At 35.4% G+C, this 10,887-nt stretch overlaps 2 protein-coding genes across 3 annotated transcripts; both read right to left on the reverse strand.

The window, feature by feature from the left end:
- Positions 1-477: 477 nt before the first annotated feature.
- LOC120068822 (putative UDP-rhamnose:rhamnosyltransferase 1) lies at positions 478-2,073 on the reverse strand. Its single transcript, XM_039020455.1, has one exon. It carries the CDS (start codon positions 2,017-2,019, stop codon positions 622-624), a length of 1,398 nt encoding a protein of 465 aa, XP_038876383.1. The 5' UTR covers positions 2,020-2,073; the 3' UTR covers positions 478-621.
- A 1,562-nt stretch (positions 2,074-3,635) lies between these two features.
- On the reverse strand, positions 3,636-7,585 carry LOC120068824 (mechanosensitive ion channel protein 1, mitochondrial-like). Of its 2 annotated transcripts, none has more exons than XM_039020457.1 (7): positions 7,436-7,585; positions 6,359-7,143; positions 5,991-6,268; positions 5,678-5,778; positions 5,421-5,528; positions 4,420-4,641; positions 3,636-4,300 (listed from the first exon to the last, which is right to left on the reverse strand). In XM_039020457.1, the coding sequence occupies exons 2-7, from the start codon at positions 7,096-7,098 to the stop codon at positions 4,187-4,189; spliced, it is 1,563 nt and encodes a 520-aa protein (XP_038876385.1). In that variant the 5' UTR covers positions 7,099-7,143; positions 7,436-7,585; the 3' UTR covers positions 3,636-4,186. The 2 variants fall into 2 exon arrangements, with proteins under 2 accessions (XP_038876385.1, XP_038876386.1); XM_039020458.1 differs by having other exon boundaries at positions 6,359-7,178; positions 7,436-7,571.
- Positions 7,586-10,887: the final 3,302 nt, after the last annotated feature.

Raw genomic sequence — 10,887 nt, forward strand, 5'->3', positions numbered from 1 at the left:
TTTTCCCAACAGAAAATCGTTGCCCTTGGTGGGGATGGGGGTGGAGAGAGGGTAAATTACCCCNAAATACAGACTCTAAACAAAAAGATATAACAATTTAAACGAATCATCGTAGGGAATTTAATCTTCCCAACAGAAAATCGTTGCCCTTGGTGGGGATGGGGGTGGAGAGAGGGTAAATTACCCCCGGAGACGAGGATGGGAATGCCCCCTCCCCCATCTGGCCCTAGTTCCAAATGGATAAGTACAAAACCATTACTCTTAACATCATAAAGTTCCACTAATTATTGAAAAGATCGTCATCTTTAAAAATCTTTTCAAAACGATATTATATAATAATAAAACCATAAATACTAAAAAAAATGTATTTTTTAAGATAAAAAAACGTAATATTTATAAGAAAAAAAATGTAAACATCAAGGTATTTATACATCTAGAAAACAACTAACCATATTTCAAAGAGAGGGAATACGAAAATTGAGTCCCACGCACAAGTCAAGTGTTTGCCATTTTGCGACTAAATTAATATTTTGACGTTCTTGTAGTCAGATATAACAATTTTGCTATATATCACCCTTTAACCAACTTATTAAATATATATATATATATATTAGAAAGCTACTAATTTGAATCTCCATTTTGGAGGAATTGTACAAATTCCTCGATGTATCGTTGATGAAGTTTGTTGTCCCCAAAAATGGCGGCAGCTTCTTTAGCTTGCTTCCTAATCTTCTCCCCTTCTTCTGAAATCATAGCGTCTCTCAAAGCTTTGGCTATGGCTTCTCCACTAAATGACCCATCCTCTTCCTTTCTTTCAACTTCAACTGCAAAACCCTTCTCCACCAAAAGCCTCGCATTCAGCGGCTGATCCACGATGAACGGCAATAGAACAAGACAATGCCCAAATTGCAGAGCTTCAATAGCGGATCCCCACCCTCCGTGAAACAGACTCCCTCCGATCGCCGGATGCCCCAAAATCTCCATCTGCGGCGCCCACCCCATACTCACTATCCCTCTCTCCACCATTCGATCAAGGAACCCGACCGGAAGCGCGTCGGAGTCCTCTGCCCAGTCCGGTTTTCTCAGAGCCCACAAAAATGGCAGCTCCGACAGCTCCACTCCACGCGCAATCTCGTTAATTTGATCCTTCGTGAGCTTGCACTCGCTTCCGAATCCAACGAACACCACCGATTGGGGGTTTTGTTGATCGAGCCACTGGAAGGTCGATTTCCATGGCGAATCGGCCTTGAACTCTGTTTTTTGAGATTTTTGTGGTGGAAGAAGCCCTATAGGAATCACTTTCTTTCCACAATTATTCGAGTACAACTTCAAATAATCAACGTCAAATTCGTAACAACTACGAACTGCAATTGCTCGACAAGCGGAAATAATCTTCGTTACCCTATCCAGATCGCTCATTCCAGAATCATTCTTCTCAAAAAATCCAGCACGAATTTTGGCCGCTTCATGCCGCCGGTACGCCACCATGGAACCGTCAATTGGAGGCGGCGACGTCAGGCTTTCAATCTCCGACAGAGGCAGACCAGTCCCAAGAACATGGGTGAAAAAAGCAAGAAATCCAGGGGTGAGAACGCGAAAGAAGACGATCGGAATTCGAAACTCTTGAGAAATGTCGCAGACCCAAGTAGCGTTGAAATCGACGATGAACCAATCCGGCGGATGTGGATGATCGGCGATGAACTTCCGAAACGGCGGCTCGGCGAGATCTAGGGCTAGTTTGAGAAAGGGGATTTTGTCGAAGGGAATATCGACGGTGGCCTCTGCACCTTCCGGCAAGGGGTCGCCGGGGAGTTTGGGGAGTGGAATCGGGACCGGAGTTATGAAGGGGGAGAGAGATGGAGGAATTGGGGGAAGTCTTTGTAGATTTTTGGGGGTTGAGATGAAGGAGACATGGACGCCGGCTTTGGCTAAAGCTATGGAGAGTTGAAAATGGGGAATTAAATGGCCGAAGGCCGACCATGGAAATACGACAACGTGAAGATCTTTGTTTTCCGCCATTGTTGTGAGCTACAAGATGATAATGAGATGAGATGGGATCCCTCTCGGTATTTATTTTTTAACGACAGTTTTGGTCATTTGAAAAGTCGTGTTTAAGTGGAATAGTTGACCTGAAGACTTCGTTGACTTTGAATTAGAAAAAGCATGTATTTCTAGAAGCGGAAAATGACAATAAATTGAAGAAGAGAAAATTAAAATTAAAGTAATATTAATACTACTTCAGTACTTTTATCAAATTAATAATTTGATCCTATAATTTGAAAAATATTAGAATTTAGTTTTATGGTTAAAAAATCGGAATTGGTCCATCTATTTTTATAACATTATAATCAAGAACTTTTAAAATGACAAAGGGCTTAATTCTATCTTCCTTGGAGTTACAAGGATCAAATTTGTAATTTAATTTATTAATTTTAGATTTAAAATTATATTTTGATCCACATATTTTGAGTTTCATTTTATTTTGACTCTATCATTTTAATTGATGTCACTAAAGTTAAAAGAAAAAATTTCATGAAAAGTAGTCTCCATTAACCTTCTCTTTATAAGTTTTGAAAATATATTCAAATAGTATTTTTTTTTTTTCTTCTAACAAAATTATTGTTATTATTATTTCATCAATTTAGATGAAAATTAATTCTGAAAGACTAATTTTTTAAAATTTATTGAAATTATATCACTTTAGATGAAAACTGAATTTGGAGGGCTAAAAGACTAAATTTTCAAAAACTTGAAATGAACGGTTTAAATTATTTGAACAGTTTATCTAGAAGAAAAGAAAAGTGAGGTACACACCGTGGAAAATCAGTACTCGATGCCGCTATTGCTAATTGACTTTTATGTTCAATAAGAACAAAACAATACGTTAGAATAAAGAAAACATATTTTTATAGCTAGCGGTGAAAATTAAATCAAAGTTATTGTAAAAAGGAAAAAAAAATATCAAAGTTTTGGTGTCGAAAGTTCGAAGATTCTAGTTAGCAAGATAATATTGTCAAATTCGTTTTACGTTATAAGAGAATAATTTACAATTTTTCGGGGAATGATCAGAAACTTCAGACCTGCATTTTACAATTTTTAGGTTCACTAAGTTAAGCTTATGTATTTGATAGACAACTAAATTTTTATTTCTAAAAACTATCGTACAAATTCTAAAAACAACAATTTTATGTTTTCATTAAATCTAGATTTTAAAATTTCAATTGTAGAGCTTAGAATTATATCATATAAAGATAAAAATATTTAAAAATATCATGTTATAAATTCAATTCATTTTCTTAAAAGAATTAAAATATATATTATATAATATATTATAAATCATATAATATTATAAAATAATAATTTACATATTTTTTAAATATAAAACATATTAATGAATAAATTAATAATAGTTTGTTGTCAATTAACATTAAATAAGTAACTACAATTAGTTTTATGATCTATAAAAATAGTATCAAACACATTTTAAACAATTATTTAAATTAGAATTTAGTATTTTGAATTTACTGTAACAAGTCCTAAACAAACAAAACTAAAAATTAAAAATTAAAAAAAAAAAAAAAACAAAATCCCATTATTGTACTATTTTGATTTTTTAAAAAAATGGGGACAAAACGTGTTCAGAAATTTGAACCACATTTAGATTTACAACATGATAGTTTTTGGAGGTTACCTCCCAAGAAATTGATTGCTGGAGATCTCAGACAAGCTATTAGAGCATCTTTACTCTCCCTTGGCCAAACCTTTAGCTAGTTTCATTTCACAAAAAATAAGAAAAATATTCACAAAATGTGAAAACATGAAGGAACTAAATCCATTGCATCATATAGGGAAATTTTGACCAAAAAAATACTTGTGAAGCTTTACAAAAATGCCAGTGTCCACGCCGAGCAGGAAATTCGACATTTTAATCTGGCTATCTCGGTCTCTCGCACATATTCCAGGCTGCCAAAAAGAACACAGGCAAAAGGATTTGTACGACAATATGGTAGTTTCTTGGGGTGGTTCAGAATTTCGCGTTGATGGATGAGTTGCTTTCTTCTAAACCGAATTCATGGCTCTTCCAATCGCATTGAGATATGCTGCTGAACTGCTTGCATTGAAACGACGTGGGAATAGCAAAAGATTGACCCCCATAAGTGTGAATATTTTTCTTTGAAGTACATTGTCACTTGTTCGTCCAATCTGACATGGTGCTACCTAAGGTTGCGCCATTCTCCTTAATGATCCGTACTGACTGAAGGAGAATATCTTGCTCTGTAGAGAACAAATCTTCTTTACCCTACACAAACAATTTTCAATTTTGTAATTGTAAAGTTTGAAAGGACAACATGTCAAAGGAGTACCAACGACCATAAGCGAATAATAGGTAAAGATGACCACGAGAAATATTAAGCTTACCATTTTTTTAAGATTACAACCGAGTGTCAATTCTGCACATGTACTTTCAATTTGAGAGAGAAAACAATAAGGAACCTCCTTGCCCAAGAACACCTTAGGGTGAGACATAAGCATATTCTTAATACCATCTGATATCCGAGAAACTGTACTAAAATCATCTACCTGCAAAGGAATTTTCTTCGTGATTGCACGCCACTGTGCCCGCGACTTATTTATAATTACCTACAAAAGTTATCACCACTTTATAACTGAAACTTTAGAATAACCACAACATAAAAAATTGGACTAAACCATTATTTTAATCCAAGAACTCCATCGCAGTCTTCAACGTGTTAACTGAAATGGGTTGAAGCAGATGGAACCAAATGAGCAATCCCTTGAGAGAATAATTAATCTAAGAGATTCATGCAAAAATATAAATATTGAGACACTACATAGCATATGCCAAGAATCTCAGCATAAGTTCAAAAATCAACCATAGAATATAGAGATAGCAAGAACGCTTTCCAGGTCCAAAAAGTTAATTGCTCTTTTTCTCCTCCGGGAGTTAGAGATGTGATTTTTTTTATTTTTTTTTTTTTGGGGGTACAAAAAGTTGGATATTTGAAAATTGTTAAAGTTAGCAATAGAAAATATTTCCAGCCTTCCAGTAAAAGGATTTAAACATAACAATCATAGGCTCTTGCTTCATGAGGAAAAGTTTCTAGAGGATCACAATTTTACCTAAACTTGAATTTCAAAGAGAAGGCCCATATCCCTTCAAATCTCCCTGATGGCAAATGTCCTTAATCAAAATATTAGCAAGACATGAATCCTTAAACTATGGAGACTATTTGTTAAATATGCCTGGAATTATATTAAAACCCCCAAAAGGAAGCATATAGCCCAGTATGTCGGGTGAACAAGTAAAGGTACGGTGATAATATAGAAATAAAAATAAGGGCCGAGAACAATAAATATTGAAGGACAGGGAGGAGGAGGAGGAGAAGCAAAAGGTCCACCTGGCTAGAAAACAGAGAATTTGGAACGACGATTGGAAATTTTTCAGCACTTAATAGCAATGTTGACATGAGTCCCATTTCCACAACTTGACCTTCAATAGCACCAGCCTGCAAATTGAAAATTTCAATTCATATGATTGCAAGTTAACAAGAAAAGACCAATAGAATAAACTTGCATAGACAATCTAAAGTTTCCATTAAGTTGTTTGATTGTCATCACTTTCAAGAAAATGCAGAGAGAAAAAGATTACACACACCTTAATTGTATCTCCAAGTGAAAAGGGTTGTGAAAACTGCATTGTTAAGCCACTCAGAATATTCCCAAGTATGTCCCTTGCAGCAAAAGCAGTGGCGACTCCTGCAAAGAGGAAGTAAGTGATTTAAAGTATTACCAAGAACATGATTGTTATCTCAAGCATATCTCTATCCATCAATAATATAAAAGTGACTACATGAGTAATGTTTATTTATCAAGAGAGAGGCTGGCTTTTTCAAAAAACAAAAAAGTGCAAAGTCAATTTTGTAGAATGGAAATAAAACTGCAAAGTCAATTTGTCACCAATCTCTCACCTCCAATACCACCAACTGTCAACATCGATTGAACAGCCACACCAGATGCCTCGGCCAAAGCCATCAATCCAATAGCAAATAAGGCAACAGATGAAACTTTGTCAATGGTAAGTAACCTGTCCCGATCAAGCCCTGCAAAAGTCTGGATGGCCAAGGCTCGAGATAACACATTTGTTTTCCAGCGATAGATAAACCAGACAAGGGAAAGGATCACAGCCCCTCTGCATGCCTGTGAAACAAACTCCTGTGCTACTGCAGTTGGTGCAACCATCATGCCACTGCAAGTCGAAGTTTAAACAAATAATGTGAGGGAAGATAAAGTACATAGCCTGGAAACTAGTGTATAATTAAGAGAAAGAGCCACTTACATTTGAGAAAATGCAAAGAAGGTAACAAGATATCGCAAAGGATCCTCGAGTGCACCCCAAAAACTTTTCTCATATGGAATTTCCACACTAGGTATGCTTCCAGATAGTATGGAAACAGGACTTCGCATTGAATACTTATGAAATCTCCTCAAAAGCCTAGGCATTACCACCCAAGCCAAAAGAGTAGCAGTCAAGGTCATACTTACGGGAACAATCACATTTTTCAGATATGGATGTGAATCAAAGAGTTTATCTACATGCGGAGACAATTCATCTGACACTTCTTTAGCCTTCTGCCCGGTATAAGATGCTGCATCTACAGCACTCTGCCAAACATCCTTAACCCGATCAAGCAAGTCCCTTCCAAGATCAGGGGGGTTACTGATATCCTGTTCAACACCCGCAGAAGCTGCTGGACCAGTATCTCCAGGTACATCAGCTTTTCTACTAGAAGCCGATGAATAAAACCGAGAATTTGACAGATTCCCAAGAGAAATAAGAGGGGTAGTGCTCCAGTATTTCACTGACGATGCGGGCAGAAATGTATCAATGCGATGTGTGCCATAACTTGGGATATGTAAACGACATACAGAGGCGCTCTTCAAACTGTGAGATTCATCTCTATAGTATCTTTTATTTAGAACAACACTCGGTCTGAGAACCCGGTCAACGTATTCGGAAATCTTTGTGTAAGGCTTGAAAGATTGAAATGAGCACGCAGCAAACCTTCTGCATGCCATTGAAGCAAATCCTTCTCACGTCTAGTAAACTCCGTAAGGACCAGGCTGGAACACAAGATTTATCAATTGAGATACCAAATCTACAAGAAAGGACATTCAGCAACATCACAATTTACAGCGAAGACACATTATAGAAACACAAACAGCATAAAAGGCTTCGATTACATCCACAAACTCAAAACCATAATCTGGAAGCAAATAAATTGAAAAAAAGAAAATGAAAACAAATCAAATGATTCAAATCACATCCAAACGATCAAACGCAAAGCAATGCTAAATTCAAATGAATTCTTCTACAACTAAAATATAAATTGCCAGAAACTTCAAAATCACTGACCTAATATGGAGGAATCTGAATGAAGTGAAAACTGGAGCTCCTAAAAGCTCCTCAGACGAGTTCCTACCTTGCAAGGAACGCAGTGGCAAAGGGATTGTGCCGAGAAATTTGGAAGGAACAACTTGTGAATTGTGAGCCAAGCCGTAGAGGATCAATTTTATTTTAAACCGTCGGATGTGTTCATTCCATTGTCGTGAATCGTGATATGCTAATGGGTCGGTGTGTATAGAGTTTGAGTTGGGCTAGCCCATAGAAGTAAGGGCTCGGCCCAGTGAATCGCCAACAAAAAGTAAGATTTTCTTAGACTAATTAATAAATAAAGGGATTTTTACCCAAAAAAAAACGTCTTATATTTTAAAAATGTCTTTAAATTTGATTTTTTTAAGAAAGACTTTTAATATTATTTTTGAAAAAAATTATCCTTTTCTTATTCTTTTTGTTCTTAATTTTTATATATATTTCCCTATTTTCAAAACTTTCTTAATAATGGAGAGAGAAACTGTATTTATTATGGAGATAGAAGATTTTTCATATTTTCAAATGGAAAGAGAAAATGCATTTATTTGTTGAGATTTTTTTTCTTTATTTAATTTAATTAGAGAGAGAAAATATATTTAATAATTTTTTTCAATTTTCATTCGTTTCACGTTTTTTTTCCGCAGATCCATGGTTTATTTAAAATATACTCATAATATTTTTTTTAGGAATTTGAAAATATTCTAACCAATATACCATAGTATATAAATTCAAAGCTTAGCATAAATCACCATATAATACATTTATTATGGAGAGATAAAGTGTATTTATTACGATTTTTTCTCTTTTTTGATTATAGAGATAAAATGCATTTGATATATTTTTTCCATTCAGCGGACCACCACTAGATGACAGTGTTATCTATAAGCAAGAAAATTGCACGTTGTACCTTCTGGTCATCCAGGCACTTCATATACAGAAAAATCGTCTCTATGGAAGATAGCCACACTTTTGCCTTTGTAGGGTTCTTCAGTGACCTATTAAACATGCACGGGTTATGTTTCTTGAAATCTCTCAGATGTTTGGCCTCGGCGAACAGATCCTGCATATTCTACTGTGGAGCAAGGCCTTGAGAGCAAGAACATCCTGAGGCAGTTTTCGTCGAGCTAACTGATAACTTGTAGAAATACAAGTTATTTATACTGTTTTATTTAGATATTGCGGCCAAAAGAAATGAAAGTTGCGTCAATTGTATAGAAATTAGCTAAGAAATGCAAGAATTATAAATTGTCATCAATACACCCACTGACATCATTGCGATGGTAGAAAAGAATATTTCAAGTCTGTTTTGCAGGAAATAAAGTCACCGCATGCGTTCATGACTCAAGATAAACTGAACAACGCATCTACATCACACTGCGCCCATCATTCAGAAATGAATAGATGATCAACGCAATGACGGCACATGCGACAATCGATCAAGAGCTTTACGATCAACACAGCTTCAATCGCATGCAGTAATAAAAAAACAACACCGCATGTGAGCAAACGATCAAAGATGTGAAAGAACAACGCAATTGCGAAGGATTCTGACGCGTGTGCAGCTGACCGTTGTGCATTTCTGACGGGATTGATTGCGTAATAGAAGGAATATTCACTCCACCATTTCAGGAACTGCCTTAACAATAAAGTGGGGACCACAATGCAGAGAGTCAAAGCTGAGCCTATAAATAGCTCTAGCTATTCCACTGAAAAGAGAAGAGCAAAGTTTGATTGTACTATGAAGTTGTTAGGCAAATGGAGTAATTTGAGGAATTTTTCAACTTAAGGATGATGTAACTATTGAAAATATGATTGCGTTTTAACATAAAAATCAGTTGTTAAGGAGTTTCGGCGGTCTTCATTCCAGTGTAAACTAGTTTACCATAGGATATTGAAAAGCCAACTTCTAAAACACTATTCAATCTAGAACGTTCCATTTATTGAAAATAATTGTTCAAAGTAGGAAAAGTGGTAACATCCTGATTTGATATCATTTAAATTTTCCATTAATTTATTTTGGATTGTTTGGAAAGATTGGAATTTAAGATTTAAAGTAATTTTCTAAATTAGCTCTAAATTTAATTTTTAGTTAATTAGAATATATTTGCTTGTGGTTAAAATGGATTTATTAATCAGGCAATTCAATTTTTATTTAAGTGGTTGAAGATTTGAAAATTATATTGGAGGAAAAATTTTGAAAAATATTTAGATATTGGGCTTAATTAAATTAGGCCTAATTAGATAAGGATTATGAGTTATTGTGGAAGAAAATATTTATTGAGAACATCTTTTACTTTGGACTTGAAATTTAAAGACAAAAATATATTTATTTTTTGAATGAAGAAGGAAAAGGAAAAGAAAAAAAATTGTTTATCATATATATAATATATTTGTTTCTTCTTAGGGTTTTGTTAAGTTAGGGAAAGAAAAAGAGAGTTTGGAAAAAGAAAAAAAAAAAAAGAAAAGGAAAGTTATTAAGAAGTCTCTATCGGCACCCCTCCCTCCACGCGAAACCCCTCCAACGCAAGGGCCCAACACCGCCTTCTTTCCCTTCTTCTTTGCCCTTACGCCAATCGTTCTCTTTCTACAACACCTTCTTCGTGCTGGTCTTCATCCCTTGTCGGCGTCGCTCTTCAACCGTCGTCACATCTTCGTTCAACAAGCTCGCCCACCGCCGTCGACATCTCTAGGTTGCACTGTCAGTCTAATCCCAGTCACACCTGTCGTACAATGTCATGTTTCTGCGGTCGTCGTCCCGTGAGGTTTCGTTGGTAAACGGTCTTGGTAGCAGGTTCATTGAATTTTTTTTAAGGTTAATTTTGGATGCACGCTTGTGACTGATATGTGTTTCCTTCAGGATCACGTTTATGACTAATATGTGACCATTGGATTCACTACAACTGATATGATATAAGTTAACATCATGCCTAGATAAAATGTTTAACATGTTACCTAGAGGGCCTAGTAATGGGTCAACTTACTGAGTATTTTTATACTCATCATTTCTTCTTTTATGTTTTGCAAGCAATGATAGAAATAGGTTGGCAAGTGACAAACGAAACCCGTGACAAAGCCATATGGAAACAAAAGAAATCGTTTCTGCTTAGTCCATGTTTTTCTTTACTCTTATGATTGTTTTGACATTTAAAGTGTATAGTCAGACGGGATATTTTATTGTCTTAGAAATTTTATTCGAACTGGTTGTATTTTTGGGACCTCGATTAAATGTTTTGCTTATTTGATTTAATTATTAATGTGATAATTTGGTTTGAATAGTTGTGGTTAAAGGAACTTTTATCAAAGGACCCATGAGCAGAAGCGAGATCGTTCAAATCCCATTGTGACAGAACTACACATTTACAATCAAACAGTAATAGTTATGCATAAAACTCTAAATTATAGCATTGCTTTGAAAGTAAAATACTAAAGGATTA

This window comes from Benincasa hispida, unplaced genomic scaffold (assembly GCF_009727055.1).
Source record: "Benincasa hispida cultivar B227 unplaced genomic scaffold, ASM972705v1 Contig1131, whole genome shotgun sequence".
In the NCBI taxonomy this organism is placed as follows: Eukaryota; Viridiplantae; Streptophyta; class Magnoliopsida; order Cucurbitales; family Cucurbitaceae; genus Benincasa; species Benincasa hispida.

Coding starts and splice junctions, on each gene's coding strand:
- LOC120068822 (XM_039020455.1), bottom strand. CDS start 2,019: ATGGCGGAAAACAAAGATCTTCACGTTGTCGTATTTCCATGGTCGGCC.
- LOC120068824 (XM_039020457.1), bottom strand. CDS start 7,098: ATGGCATGCAGAAGGTTTGCTGCGTGCTCATTTCAATCTTTCAAGCCT. Junction 6,269..6,358: donor TTCTTTGCATTTTCTCAAAT/GTAAGTGGCTCT, acceptor TTCGACTTGCAG/TGGCATGATGGTTGCACCAA. Junction 4,642..5,420: donor ATTCTCTGTTTTCTAGCCAG/GTGGACCTTTTG, acceptor TAACTTTTGTAG/GTAATTATAAATAAGTCGCG.